General features: G+C 40.9%; 1 protein-coding gene across 2 annotated transcripts in view; it reads left to right on the top strand.

Moving 5' to 3' along the window:
* LOC149473683 (prostaglandin reductase 1-like) overlaps window positions 1-14,783 on the top strand; it is a 44,320-nt gene extending 29,537 nt beyond the window's left edge. For both annotated transcript variants that reach the window (XM_089674862.1, XM_089674852.1), the window contains 5 exons: window positions 502-619; window positions 1,890-2,045; window positions 7,161-7,266; window positions 8,445-8,563; window positions 14,389-14,783. In XM_089674862.1, the coding sequence (XP_089530988.1) occupies window positions 502-619; window positions 1,890-2,045; window positions 7,161-7,266; window positions 8,445-8,563; window positions 14,389-14,499 (610 nt within the window). In that variant the 3' untranslated portion in view covers window positions 14,500-14,783. The remainder of the gene's footprint in view (window positions 1-501; window positions 620-1,889; window positions 2,046-7,160; window positions 7,267-8,444; window positions 8,564-14,388) is intronic.
* Window positions 14,784-15,802: the final 1,019 nt, after the last annotated feature.

Here is a 15,802-nt window from a genome sequence, read left to right as displayed (position 1 = left end):
CATCTGACCTTTCTAAATATTCTCTCTCCCAGCATGCTATTCATAACTCCGTTTCACTGTATTTCATCATAGTAATGCCAAAGGTACCAGTGACACCTACTGGGAGAAGGGAGGAACTACAGCTATACTGAGCTTAGGAGAAAACCCAAATGATCAGACTACAAATCAGCTAGGTTAACTACAACCAAAGTTAAATTTACTGGTAGCCCCTGTTTAAGACAAGGGTGCTACATAAATGAGCCAGATCAAACCAATCTCGGGTCCTGTGTGGGCACTTGGTGGTGGGGGGGGTTTTTTTTTTTTTTTTTTTTAACAAACTTTTGCTTATCTCAGTAAAATGCAGACATAACCAACATGCTTTTTGTGTGACATTAGTGTTTTGATGTACTAACACTGTTAAGTTGAATTCTAATTGAATGCTATGGTTAATGGTAAATTAAGGCATTTTGTGATTCAACAAAAACCACCACCACTTTGAAATGTGTGCTTTCATTTAAACAGTCTGGCAGCATACTTCGGCTTGCTGGAAATCTGCAGTCTCAAGGAAGGAGACGTGGTTCTTGTTAACTGTGCTGCTGGTGCTGTAGGTTCTGTAGTGGGACAGATTGCAAAGATCAAGGTAAGTGGTGGGGGGAACCCAAATTTTGATTCCCTTGTGTATACTTTTATTTTTCTGCACAGGAATCTGCAACCTGTATATAACTTTGACGCGCACCTGAAAACTGCTGTCTCTGCACCATGGGTCAGTTTTTCTGCATGTATGATGTGAACGAGGCCTAAATTCCTTCCTTTGAACATGCAAACTTGCCTGGCTGTCATGCAGGTCACATGGCTTCCATTCTTTGAGACCCTAGCCCAGAACAAGTTTGCATCAAGTCAGAACTCTAATCTGCAAACTTAGTGCAGGTCAGTTGTTCAGAGACCAGAGGAATACTGTGGAAGCCAGGCAACTAGTATTTTCTGAAGGTCAGTAGTGAAATCTTTACAGATTTCTTTTAGAGAGCAACTCCTCCAAGCTGATACAATTGGCATAAATGTGTGAATATGCTCTAGGTCCATTTGTCCAAATTCTAAACCAACAAAGTCCACTTCATTTTTCTAATCGTAGAATCCTACAAAGGGTACTTATTGATGGTTTAGTGTGGTTCTGCCTGTATTGTAGCCCCTTGTCACAGAATTCTATGCTATGAAGTGTCCTATTAATCCATCACTGTGTGAGGGCAAGGCTGCAGAGGGTTTGGAGAAAGCAGGTCCTGGAACTAGTCTCATATTCAAAGTCATTCAGCAAAAGATCAGAACTATAGTGATTTACATAGCACTGTGCTCATGACACATGCCAGGATGCAAATGAGTGACACTGAGCAGGGAGGCTGTGTCCTCTGTGCCTAAATATTGCAAACATTACATAATGTTTAGAGCTGGGGGACACCAGCTACCATGGGACTGTACTTGGAAAGTACAGTCCCTACAAAATACAAGGCAAATTTTTTCCCTTTTTTTTTTTTTTTTTTTTTTTTTACAATTGACTCAGCTCACAACACTGATGCAGGTGAGGTGCGCCAAAAAAAAAATGAAACCTAATCCTCTGCAGCTGATGGCACTACATGAAATGGTCCTGTGACATTTCATTAAAGTTCGTGGGGCGGGGGGGAAGCTTGCTGCATTTCCAACACATTGGCACTGCAGCATTCTCGCTGCACTCTGACATTCATAGCTGTGACACTTTAGAGCTCTCACATCAGCAGTTGTGTTAAAGTAACTATGTAAAAGTACACAGCTTCAAGTTGAGAACACAGTGCAGAGTTCAGTGACCTGTAATGAATAATACATAAGCCTAAAATGTGTGGTGGTTTTTTTTTTTTTTTTTTTTTTTTTTTTTGTTTAACCAGGGCTGTAAAGTAGTCGGATCTGCTGGCTCAGATGAAAAAGTTGTGTATTTAAAAGAAATCGGTTTTGATGAAGCTTTCAACTATAAGACTGTGAACTCTCTGGAAGAAGCACTGAAGGCAACATCTCCAGAGGGATACACCTGTTACTTTGAGAATGTAAGTTTACCTGCATTTTGTATGTATTAAAAACCACATTTGCTTTTGTTTTTAACTGAAAAACTTCGAGTGCAATAGCCAATAAATCGGCAAAAACATTTTTATAAATGACCTGCTATGGGTTACTAAAGGGCTACATTCCGTAGCCTCAGTAATGTATTTACATGTCTATACAGTAACGTGCGGCCCTGGACATTTTTGCAGGGTAGCCTATTTTGTTTAGATGACCAGCAGATGGCACAGCTACATTGTTTGAGACACAGAATGCCGTGTGTGTGTCTAAATGACCAACAGAAGTAGAACTTTACCCATAAGTTGAGTTATTTAGCAAGAAACTTGTGTTCCACATTAACAACTATGCTACCAAAATGAGTGTGCTATAAATTGCCTTCAGCATTGTTTTCTTGCTGGAGGCTGCCATTTTGCTAAAAGCCCAGAGTCCTGAGCAGCAGTAAATCTTTAGGCTGGCAGCAGATTGACTTCTACACATTCAGTACTGTACTTAAAAATGGAGAGCAACTGAATTGTATTACTGGATTTTAAACATTCTAGTCACTTATTTTAATGTTTTACATAGCTATACTTGCAAAATGGGCCAACCTGTTCAAGTGTGGGGATTTTTTTTTTTTTTTTTTTCCTTAGCAATCAAGTCAAAATGTCAGAATTAGCAGCATCAATGCTTCCTTAGTACAGGTTTAGAAGAAACCCCTAGTTCTCTATACTGAGAATTATGGCTGAACAGCAACATTTTCTTGCATGTTTAATTGAACATGGTATTGGTTTCAAATTTTTTTCTTATGTTCACTAAAGGGCATGGGATAGTAGAAACTCTTCAGGCATGTAGGTTTTATAATGCTGCCTTTGGGAGATTAAAGCGGAGATCCACCCGAAAGGGAAAGTTCTGCTTTAAAGACTGGTCCCCGCTCCCCATTAAGGATTAGGGGCTTTGGGGAGCGGGGAAACAGGTAGCCGAGTTTAACAGGTACCCAAAGTTGTCGTCCTACCCTCCCTCCCCAAGCCTTGTGGGACACGTAACAGGTCCCAGAAGACAGGCGCATTCAGGAAGCGCAGCGCTACTCACGCATGCACAGTAGGTATCTGGCCATGAAGCTGCAAGCTGTCACAGCCGGATGCCCACACTGAAGATGCCGGCGCCTGGAATACAGGATGGCCAGTAAAGCAGGCTGCAGCAGGGGCAATGCAGGATCGTGGGACAGGTGAGTGGCTGTTTTTTTTTTAAAGTCAGCAGCTAGTTGTGTGGGGGGGTCCCCACCCCCCCCCTCCCCACATAACTGATACATGGAAGGTTAGTCCGAATTTGACTTTCACTCCCTGGACTTAGAATTTTGGTCCTTTCCAGACCTCTGAGTAGCATTGGCCACACGGGACATCCAACCACTAGTGTGACCCAGTCTTTGCAGTCTCTCCTTTTTGTAAGCAGATCAGGTAAGTATAGAAACCTGTTTTTTGCTAGTGCATTTTTAAATATAGCAATCACTTGAAGTCTTTTTAAAGAGACTGCTCAATTTCTAGGTCAAACAGTCCTACCCTAGGGCTTTCGAAGTGAATATCTAAAGCAATGTGTTGCAGCTGTTGTGGTCTTATTGGCAGTATTTTTAAGCTTGTGTATCACATGGGCTTAATGTTTGCCCACTTGCATAGGGCTCTTTTGGCTTTGAGCCTGGCACACTGAGGGTTTCCTGAAAATACATTTTTAGACACCCACTATGAACGGACATCTCCTAAGTACTGTACTTGACAATTTAATTCCTGATACTTCTGGTGGTTGGAGTGTACACCTACCTCAGCGCAGAAGGTCTGTAGATGGGACGGAGAAACCATTCCCAATCTGCTTCTACAGCTGTACTTTAGAAACCGTCCTGGTCAATATCCCACTTGAGGCAGATTAGAGGTCAAAAATCCTGTTATGTTCAACCCTCTCAATGTTCTACCCCACTTTAAGTAGGAGGCTGTCCATTGTCCTGATGGGTCTTTTGATGGTACCCTAGCAGATTTTCATGCTCCAGGTTTTCCCTTGACTAACTACTCTAAAATTTCAGACCTATTTGCATTTCTTGTGCATTTTTCTAGGCTTGCCTGAGTTCCATGTATCTGAGAGCTCTGATTCCTACCCTGGTAGACCTCTATTATTGAGTTCAGGGATACTGTTAGAAATCACAGGACATTGTACAGCTCACCAGACAGGGCCCCCCATACCAAAAATATTTTTTGCTAAAAATTATTGGTGGACACAAACACAACATAACTTGCAAAACCCTGCTAAATACAAAAGATTAAATATTTGAGCTAATTAAGTTCAGTGTTTGGTATCATGGGCCTCATTCACATGGGTGCTGTGGCCAGTACAGTATGAATCGGTGTTTTTGTGTAACTGGAGCTGTGTAGGCAGGCTATGATAAGCTATCAGGATGCAGCAGCTGTATGACTAGCTGCAGGTCTTTCATGGACAGGCATGTGGATGCCAGTGTATAACCCTGAATACACAGTATGCATTTGGGGCCACTACCCACACCTGCTCATTGTCAAGGACCTGCAGCTGTGATCATACAGCCGATGCATCCTCATAAACAAGAGGCCCAGGCAACAGGATGAAGCATGTATTAAAAATTGCCCTCTGAATTCCCCCCCCCCCCCCCCTCCATGCAGGAAAAGAGGGAAACTGTCTATTCTCCTGGAACAGGGGCACACAGAGGTCCAGGCAGCTGGGGGGTATCACAGTGGACAGGAGAGGATGATTGCTGCAATGAGGAGGCAATTGCAGGAACTGATCCCTAGTGTGGCTCTCGGCAGCAACTGAAAGCTAGCTTCATAAGGAACCTTCCATCTCTAACAAGCCCCTGGAGGGCCCACAGAAAGGGCACTCTGATCCCATTGCACTTTCCACTTACAGGGCATATTGCAGTCAAGGGGCCTTTTGTGGGACCTAGTTCCTTAAGAGATGCTAAATTTCTGTTTGTACATATTCTTGTGCTTGTAGGTGAATTCGATCCTTAATGACTTTATGGTGGAATCTGCATTTATAAAACTAAGCATCCTAATTATTGATATCATATATTACTTTGGCAGATGGCTATTGCCTCACTTTATTGGCGTTAGTTTTTTTTTTTTTTGTTCTATCATTTTTACAGGGGTCAGGGTTACCAGCTCTTTTCTTCTGTTAATTAGGTGTGTGTGTGTGTGTGTGTGTGTGTGTGTGTGTGTGTTCTAATTGACATACTGTATCTGTCCACACTATTTTCCCTGTATCCAGGGTTGGGTATGCTAGGCTTAGGCGTTTGACCCACCTTAAGCTGATGGTCTAAGGTATTCTTCTGTTCAGGTTTTGGTGGTTGATGTATTGGTCTTTCCAAGGTGAGTGGTTACATCTTCTTCTTCATTTTGAGTTGAGTCCCATTGCTTCCAGGTTCTAGTTTCCCCTTCTGGTAGTATTTGCTTTCCTTTTTAACAAGATATAATTCCATCAATACTGACAATTCTATAATGATTTCACTGTTCTCCACAAATCCCTATTTTTCAGATGTTGGTACTTTTTTTTTTTTCCCCTACTCTTGTAAGTATGTAGGACCACTCGGTGCATTTGCCTACCCCTCATTTGGACTGCTTTAAGACATCCAACATGTCCAAAGAGGCTGGGACCAAGGCTATAATGCAATAACTGCAAGGCAACTAACACTCTCAACTCTCCAGAACTGTAATAGAGCACCTGATATCCTGCAAAGTAAGTCTTCAGCTGGCCACATTGGAGCTCTTGAAGTTTAAGCACTAGAGGAGAGAACAATTTCTGCGACAAGCACTGTTGTAGTACACTGATTTCCTTGTGTGGCAAAGTGTTCAGCAAGGGGTAATTGTCAGAGGTATAATTTTTAGATCATAGATGCTCAGTTGCAGGACTAGTGGATAATGTGGTGCTCTTTAAGAGGGATAGTGCAGTACAGCTTTCACTAGATTTAGCAGCAGCCTCACAGCAGAAATTGGTGGGTCTGGATCTCTGGTAGCTCCGGTACTAAGCGTCCAGTTAATCCTGAGATCCAGTGACAGCAGCACAGACTGGACTTGTTAGATTGCAGCAGCTTTTTCAATTCTCCAAAAATGACATGCAGGGTAAGACATTACATGAGACCATGTATCTTCCTCTTTCTGACAAGACCTTCCGCTCTCCACACACCAGTGACTCTCTCCACAGACTGCCTTGTGGTTTCTTGAGCTTCCTAAGTTATATAGCCCCTCATCGAGGCATGCTGGATTTTGTAGTTTTTAATGGGTCTAGCAGGGGCGGACTGACCATTCGAACACTTTGGCACTGCCCGGGGTCAGCAGGGGGCCCCATGACATGCCCCTGGTCTTCTTTTTTTTTTTTTTTTTTTTTTTTTTTTTGTGTTTTACTAGGAATGTGGAGCTTCCAGGACCAAGAACATTATGAAAGAAACGGATCTCAGTTCCATTGTCATGTTTCCCATGACTGTTATATGCCTTTTTAGTGTTCTTTATATTTTGTCTCTGCTCCTCACTTTCCTTTTGGTTTAGTTCATGCTGTATAGATAGCCCACCCTTTTTTTCCCAGTAAGGCATTGCAGCTTATAGCCTCATGTCATGAAGCAGGTCACATTATGATCTTTTGACCTATTGGATGTTCATTGTTGTAAGTCTCTGTTTATGGCATAAACTTCACAAGATCTACAAGGTGTCATCCGATTGAGTCACTGTCTGTGGTATCCAACTGAGATTGGAGTTATTTCTATCTCACCACAACTGTAAGTTGGAGATCACACTTTCAATGCTTACATTGGAGAGACAGAACATTTATCAAGATCATTTTTCTTATGGAAGTCTGTATAAAGTCGACTCTACCAAAGAATACTCGGACATGTTGTCTGAAGCAAATCTTTTTTTTTTTTTTTTTTTTTTTTACATTTTCAAGCCCACAATAGAAGTAGGGCAGTCTTGTAGCTCCCATGTGTGGGTTTTTTTTTTTTTTTTTTTTTTTTTGCAGAGTGTATTTCCTATAGTCATTTTGTTGCGGTATTGGAAAGATATATAACACAATATAATTTTTTTTTTTTTTTTTTTTTTTTTTTTTTTTTCTTCTGCTTTTAGGTTGGAGGTAAATTTGCAGATGCTGCCTTGCAACAAATGAGAGATTTTGGAAGAATTGCTGTATGTGGTGCCATCTCTATGTACAATGACGCAGTGCCTCCTTCAGGTAGATTAATGTTTTTCTTCTGAAATATTTGAAACTGAGCACAATAGTTTATTACCAAGTAATATTGCAGCAACATACATGCACACCAGTGCTAAAACTAAACTAAATCGAAATTTGACGTCAATTAGTCTCTGGAGCTTTTAGTTGACTAAAATCTAATGGGTTTAGTTAAATTTTAATATTTATTTAAGCCTTTCTCTAGAATTTGCAAACTCGTATACTCCTGGTTTAAAAATCTAACATGTTTATGGTATTAAGGTTTGAACATGCACTACAGACAGATTTAGCCATTTTGATATATAACCAGTGTTAATTTTGATTTCGTTTTTAGCCAGTTTTTTTCACTAAAATGCTGTTTGTCGACGAAAATATTTTATCCAACGATCTTAACACGATTTTAATCTACTAAATTAACACTGGTGCACACAACTCCTTTCAAAAGTAGAATTTTATTTTAATGTACAATTTTTTGTGATAACTGGAATCTATTGAGGTACGACTCAAACAACTCTTTATGTTTTACATGTGTTTTTGGGAGACCGTGCAGTGATTTGCGCTTTTTTTTTTTTTTTTTTTTTTTTCCCCCCCCATTCTTTTGTCTATGGATTGTACAGAAAATAAGACTATTTTTACAAGACAAAATTACAAAGGAAGCGTGTTTTGCAAAAATATAAATTTCTTTTTCTGAAATATATTTATAATGGAATGATGTGGGTACTAAACACATGTATCGGGTCACATTTCTGGCTGGATCAACAGCTGCCTTTTTTTCTTTAGCCTGTAGAACAGATATAATCAAATGCTTTATGGTATATTACCAGAACAAAAAGGAACAAATAAGGGCTTAAGAGTTTACATGTACTTTCAGAACAGATAACCAGTGATTAGGGTGATGGGGATGTGAGCTACAAGTTTCCTTTTATTCTGCGTACATGGAGATGGCCACATACAGCAAGTCTTGCTACAAATTAAATTTTGGAAGACTATAAATGAGCCACTGTACAGATACTGGTTTAAAAGCAAAGTACAAATCCTAGTCATTAGGGTGACTCCTAAATATGAGAAGAGAGCCAGTTATTCATACTTCGTGTTTACTAAGACTTCTGTGTGACCAGTATGGGGCATATATTTTATCTTTAAACTTTATTTTTTTCCCATTGATCATGTCGTGGTCAAAGGACCTTCTATACATCCAACTATCCTGCTTAAACAACTCCGAATGGAAGGATTCATTGTGACACGCTGGAAGAATAGATTTGAGGAAGGCGAGAAGCAGCTACTGCAGTGGGTTTTAGAGGTAAGATTATGTTGGCAAATTATACTCTGGATATTCATACTTTGCAATCATTGGGTTACCAGCTGAAAGCTGCATTACTGCAAACAATGTTTGACACATCCAGTTGCTATAATTTGATAGCAGTGGTTTAAAATACAGACAGCTTGGTGGGAAACCTAATTTTTTGCAAACCAGTTCTAGACCTTTTCATTATCAGAAGTTTAGGAACCAAAGTAGTGTGTGGTGCTGTCAGTGATGGATTTTGGCAGGTATAGGTGCTCTGTAGAGTCATTAAAGAATGAGCAGTTAAAAATGCACATGTAACACTGTGCATTGTAATGGGATGCAGATTTGTATTTATCCACAAGATGGCAGTGTTCAGCACTTTGACACAGCCTTATTACAGGTGCACAGAGACTTCTGGGAATTATGTTGAAAGCAGAATTTCCCAATGGTTGAGCTGAAATTGAACTACAGAATCCATAGAAAATAACCTAGGGACAGGAGCCTGTATAAAAAAAGGAAGGGATAGTTGAACCCCCACACACGCCGGAAGTTCCTCCCCGCATACCAACGTGTTGCGTCACGCTTAGCACGTGACTTCCTCAGGGAATCAACAGGTCAGTACGCGGGGAGGAACTTCCGGTAATGTGGGGGCCATATTGGAACACCTTTCCAGATACCCATGCAGTAGACCCTTAGCATGTGGTAGAAAAGCGGATATGTAAAGCATACAATGTGAGTGGGCATTTTTATTTATGCTGGATTAAACAGTTTGCACTATGGAGGATCTTTTTGTTTCACTATGATCCTGGGAGATGCTTTCTGGTAGCTGTGTGGAGGCTTGGGATTGGAGAACATATACCATCACTCACTGAGTGGAAGCCTGTGAGGAGTCTGTCCTTAGGATTGGTGTGATCCCTAAAGCGAGCTGGCCCTTTGGGGTCTATGTAAGGAGGGGAGGGGGCATATCGCCTACACATCACTACTTGCGAGAGTGGAGTTGGAGCACTATTATATGTGTTGTTGTTTTGGGACTTTAATTCATGATTTTGTTTGCTGTTGGCTCTGGATATTAGTGTTCACATATTTGTTGTGTGTTGTATGACACTTAACACTGTTTGCACTGTTTATGTTCCCAAGGAGAGGGAATTCACGTGTTGCACATAGTATTTTATTGGGATCCCTCAAGTGTGGATTTTAGGTGGGATTGATGGTTGTGCACTTATCTGTTTATCACATATATTATTTGATTGTCGACATTATCTAGTTTTGTTTTAGCGCTACGCTGTGGTATTTATTGTCACACTTATCAGGTATAAGGTTAGTGTTAACAGCTTTAGGGTTAGGGCTCCATTTAAGCACAGGAGGATCCTCTTTATATTTTTGATTTATACTCTGGGACAAATGTCCTGGCATTCCTTCATTCCCTCACATTGCTGTAGATTGGTGACTTTCCAGAAGATAGTAGATAGACTTTTCAATGGTGTCTAGGACTATGCTTGTGCATACAGTATCTGGACAACATCAGAGTATTCTTTCCAAATGGCATTACCTTAGACTGGTATTGGCCAATTGGGTTGAATGCTGACTTTGGAATAGATTTCACATCCAGAGGCATTTGCCAGTACCCTTTCCATAGGTTGAGGGTTGTCGAATGTTCCCCGAGTAATACAATCTAACGGATCATCCACCCAGGGCAAGCGTGCCATGGTGTTAAAATCATTTAGTCGGCAGTAGTCCACCGGAAGTGGGTTGTGCCATCCTGCTTTGGTACATGGACCACCAGGAGAGTTGAGGGGCTGCTGGACGGCTTGATGACTCCAAACTTGAGCATTTCTATCTCACTACACATCCCACTGCTGTCCCTAAATGTGACGGACCACCTGGCACCCTATCTGGGTGCTTCCTGCCGCTGGGACACATGACCAAGGTATTATAGCTGGGCATTGCACCCAAGGACTAGACAACACTAGCTTGGGTGCACCTGGAACTGGGTTTTTTTTTTTTTTTTTTTTTTTTTCCCTTTTTGCAGGTGATTTGACTTCAGAAGGTCTGCTCTACAAAAAGCTCCCCACAAATTTTTACATTTATATTAAGTATGTCAGGGCAAAGTAAATGCATCTTGCAGTAAATCTACAATATATGCACATTAGCCCTTTTTTTTTTTTTTTTTTTTTTTTTAAATACTCTAAATCGATATTTTTCTGTACTTGCAATCTGCTTAAAGCACACAGCCCCTAAGTCTGAGAACTGATAATGCACAGCATTTTAGACTGGTGTCAGTCCTGCCCAGTTCTTTTGTGAAACTACTCAAAGTCTCTCTCCCCATTCCTATTTTTCACAACAGAAACTAATCTTGCATTAGGCTGACAAGAACTGTAAAGGCTAACTAGACTTTGAGAACACAGGACATGTGCACAGAACAGCTATAAATGTTTGACTCGACTCAGGCGTGTGTTGTGGGGTGTGCTCCTTCCTTTTTTTTTTTTTTTTTTTTTCCCTTCTCTAGATTGGCCTCAGAGCATTGTCTGTTTGTGGTCAGATCTGTTGGCCAGTGACCTATCCTCTTCTCCCTAGAAATTCTGAAAGGACCCTCTGCACCCTGCGATTCCTTTTTCCAGCACAATTTGCACTAAAAAAATACCAATTTATAGTTCACACATTGCAATACATGTTTAAGCTGGCCAACTGTCAAAGTAATCTTTTGTCCAATCCTACTCCTGCTCTGCCAACGCAAATGCTACTGTGGACTCAGTGCCAATATGGGGTAAACGGACACAGTAGGGAAGAGCTACTAGGTTTAGATCTGGCTACTGACTATCTTCTTATTCCCTGGCTTTGACTGCCTGGTTTTTGAAAGCCAAATTCTGAGAGACTGGGACATTGCAGATTCAATTATTTTACCCTTGCCTAAAGTTAATCAATATGATTCTTGCAATATCTATCACAGTTGCTTATTTTAACTGGTGTTTTTTTATCACGTGCCTTTTCAGTGGGCTGTGTCCTTTCCTTCTGTTGGGGGTAGCTTTAACATTTAGCCCTTAACTGACAGGGCAGACACCTGACCCTTGAAGGTGAAATTTTTGAACATCTTACTAATTTACTGATGTGTACCCATTTGAACCTAGTAAGAACCTTAGCTTGACTTTGTTCTGTAAGGTTGACTTTCTTATAGCGATCACTTTTGACAAGGGTCACCGAGTTAGTAGCACTGTCCTGTAAGGGCCCAATTTGATTTTGAAACCAAAAACCTTTTTGCCTAAAGTGATCTCTGCTTTTTTTTTTTTTTTTTTTTTTTGCCATAAGGATATTTTTTATCCTCGTGTTCACCTTAAGTGGATCTCCCTCAATTTTTGTCTGTCTGGTAAATCTGGAAGGTCTTTACAACTTTCAATCGGCCACTGCTTATTTTAGCAAATAGATTCTCGCTTTGTTCCATGAGCTCTTAAAAGGTTTATCAGCTTTTAGAGGGGAGAAGGAAACAGATCTGATTGTAGCATTGGACACAGGTTTATTTTACTAAAGCTGGAGAGTGCAAAATCAGGCACACTTCAGCATAGAAACCAATTCACTTCCAGGTTTCATTTCCAAAGCCTAACTGAATAAGCTGAGGTTAGAAGCTGGCTACCATGCGCTGGATTCTGAGTAGGAGATTTACTAAAATTTGGTTCAGACTGTTTAATCTTGTGCGAATACAAAGAGCTTTTCAAACATGGAATGCACTGCTGTCCCCATGAGGTCTCAATCTGCTTGTTTAGTACAGCCATTAGATCGTCATGGTGCATCAGAGAATCCTAAGACTTCCTGGTCAGTGTGGGCACACAGATCAGGCGGCTGTGACACTCCCGAAGACTGATGCTGTGAGCAGTTACGGGGCATGCATGTTCCTTCCTCAGGCTATGTCAAAGGCCATTTTGTGGGTGGGATTGATGGACAACTAACTTTGGCAGACTACAGCGCCATGTTCGTGGCCACACGAAATCGCACTACAGATATTGCAAATTCCTCCTATGTACTATACAAAGAAAAATAAATTCTAAAATGAGAAATGTGTACTCACAAATTGGTGTTAAAGTTAATTCCTATAAACTTTAGGGGCCCCAAAAAAAAGACCTCTAAAATGGGTAAATTTATGAATAAATTTTTAAAATGAGCAAAAAATTGGTTAAATGTATAAAATCCATATGTCAAAGAATCTATGTACAGTGCATCCAGAAAGTATTCACCGCGCTTGACTTTTGCCACATTTTTGTTACAGCCTTATTCTAAAATGTGGAACGTTGAGGGGAAAAAAATGAATTTAATCCAAACAATACCCCAGAATGACAATGTGGAAGACTTTCGTTTTTTGAAATCTTTGCAATTTTATTAAACGCATGTACAGAAGTATTCACAGCCTTTTCTCAATACTTTGACGCACCAATTACAGCCTCAAGTCATTTTTAGCACCAATTACAGCCTCATGTAATTTTGAGTATGATGCTACAAGCTTGGCACACCTATTTTTGAGCAATTTCTCCTGTTCTTCTTTGCAGTACCTCTCAAGCTCCATCAGATTGGATGGGGAGCGTCGGTGCACAGCCATTTTCAGATCTCTCCAGAGATGTTAAATTGGGGTCAAGTCTGGGCTCTGACTATCTTGGAGTAGACCAGCCAGAGTTGGCCCATAGCCCCTCCTTTTTTTGTTTTGTGGGCTGTATGCTTAGGGTCGTTGTCCTGTTGAAAGATGAACCGTTGCCCCACTCTAAGGTCCAGAGCACTATGGAACAGGTTTACATCAAGGATGTCTCTGTACATTGTTGCATTCCTCTTTCCTTCGATCCTGACTAGTCTCCCTGGTTTGCCACTGAAAAACCTCCCCACAGCATGATGCTGCCACCACCATGCTTCACTGTAGGGATGGTATTGGCCAGTTGGTGAGCGGTGCCTGGTTTCCTCCAGACATGACACTTGGCATTCAGGCTAAAGAGTTCAATCTGTTTCAGATCACGAGAAACAAAACTCTGGTCTGAGAGTCCCTCGGGTGCCTTTTGGCAAACTCCAGGCGGACTGCCATTTTTTTGCCTTTTTTTACAGGGTGGCTTCCGTCTGGCCACTCTACCATACAGGCCTGACTGGTGGAGTGCTGCAGAGATGGTGGTTCTTCTGGAAGGTTCGCCTCGCTCCACAGAAATGCTGAAGCTCTTTCAGAGTGACCATCAGGTGCTTGGTTACCTCCCTGGCAAAGGCCCTTCTCCCTCGATTGCTCATTTTGGCCAGGCGGCCCACTCTAGGAAGATTCCTGGTGCTTCCAAACTTCTTCCATTTACGGATGATGGAGGCCACTGTGCTCATTGGGACCTTCAATGCTGCCGAAATTTTTCTGTACACTTTCCCAGATCTGTGCTTTGATACAATCTTTTCTTGGAGGTCTACAGACAATTCCTTGGACTTCATGGCTTGGTTTGTGCTCTGACATGCACTGTTAACTGTGGTACACTTCTTTTTTTTTTTTTTTTTTTTTTTTTAAATATCTTTTTGCAATTTAACTTCTTTCACATTGTTATTCTAGGGTATTGTTTGTAGAATGAGGGGAAAAAAATGAATTGATCCACTTTGAAATAAGGCTGTAACAACAAAATGTGGCTAAAGTTAAGCACTGAAAACTTTCTGGATGCATTATGCCAGAATACATTCTAATCATTATCTGCTAGTGTATTTTATGGCACCTTGGCCAAAATTAAATGTCCATTGGTCATGAGAGGAAGAGTGAATGCACAAATGTTAAAAAAAATTAATACACCCTGAGTGTTCATGTACTGTTTGTTTTTAAATTGATGATCCTTCTTCCTTTTTTTTTTCAGGGCAAATTGAAATATCATGAGCACATCACCAATGGATTTGAGAACATGCCAGCAGCATTCATGGGAATGCTCAAGGGAGAGAACATTGGGAAAGCCATTATCAAAGTGTAGATTTTCATTAATGGAAAAGAACAAACCTGGCAGCTATATTTTTGATTTTTATCTGGGGCCCAATCCTTGCCCTCCCCTACTTACTGGGCTACTCACTGACCTACAAAGGTGTCCTGGCACGTCAAAGGCTGCATGCTTTTTCTGAGTTCTTGACTCACTACAGAGTAAAACCAGGATAAATATGACCATACTGGGGAAAAATGTATTTAAAAACAAGCTGAACATCATATGTGCCTAAGAATTTATATTTAACTCTGCATTAAAAGATCTGTGATTACATTTAATGTATCTGGTTTTTGTTTTGTTTTTTTCTGTAGGGATATATATGTATGATCAGTGATTTTTGTCAAGGGTGCTACAAATAATTGATTTACATGTAACTATATTTGTGTAAAAGGGTCAGTACCCTTTGTTCAATTTTCACACAGCCTCTTCCTAAAAGGTGTTGCTGTAGTTACCCCCTTCTGCATTGTAGGGGTTATAGGAACGTTTTGTGACAGCATTTTTGGTCCTGCCAGAGTCCAGGACTTCTCATGCACTTTCAGAAAATGTACCAAAACTGTCTAATATAAAAGAAACCTATGGCAAATCACAGGTAACCCACACAAAACCCTTGGGTACACTGCACTGTGATGTGGGAAAAATCACACTACATCAATGTAAAAGCTCCTTTAACAGGATAAAATCAGTGCTCCAACCTGGAGAGTAATGTAATATCACAGGAATATCATGCAATATAACACAGCCAGGAAACTGGTGCTAACTTGTGAAGGTCTCTGTCAACACTAGTGACTGGCCCTGTGCTGCTCCCCTTCCCCTACCTTCTTTTTGTGTGTTTTTTTTTTTTTTTTTTTTTTTTAAATATACCTGTTTTGGGAGGGGGGGGGGGGTGATCTCTCAAAATAACACATCAGATCTCTCTGGGGAAAAATAGCATGCAGGATATCTATACTGATATGGAGTGAGGAATGTAAGCATGCCCCATCGTTTTTCATGAAAATTATCAGCCTACGGAGGACTGAATTCAAAGACACCCCGAAAATCAAAGTGAAAAAATGATGCAGCAGGCTAGTCCATTTTTGCTGAACTTTCATGGCAGCAACTCAAAATGTTACTCAGTAATTTGTATGGCCCACACATGCTTGTATGCATGCCTGACAATGTGGGGCATGCACCTATTGAGAGGACGGTTGGTGTCCTAGGGGACATTCTCCCAGATCTGGATCAGCGCATTGCCTGAGCTCCTGGACAGTCTGAGGTGCAACCTGGCGGTATTGGATGGACCAAAATATGATATCCCAGA

Source organism: Staurois parvus, unplaced genomic scaffold (genome assembly GCF_062004578.1).
Source record: "Staurois parvus isolate SC_StPar_1 unplaced genomic scaffold, SC_StPar_1.0 ptg000012l, whole genome shotgun sequence".
Taxonomy (NCBI): domain Eukaryota; kingdom Metazoa; phylum Chordata; class Amphibia; order Anura; family Ranidae; genus Staurois; species Staurois parvus.
This window is presented reverse-complemented; position numbering and strand designations above follow the sequence as displayed.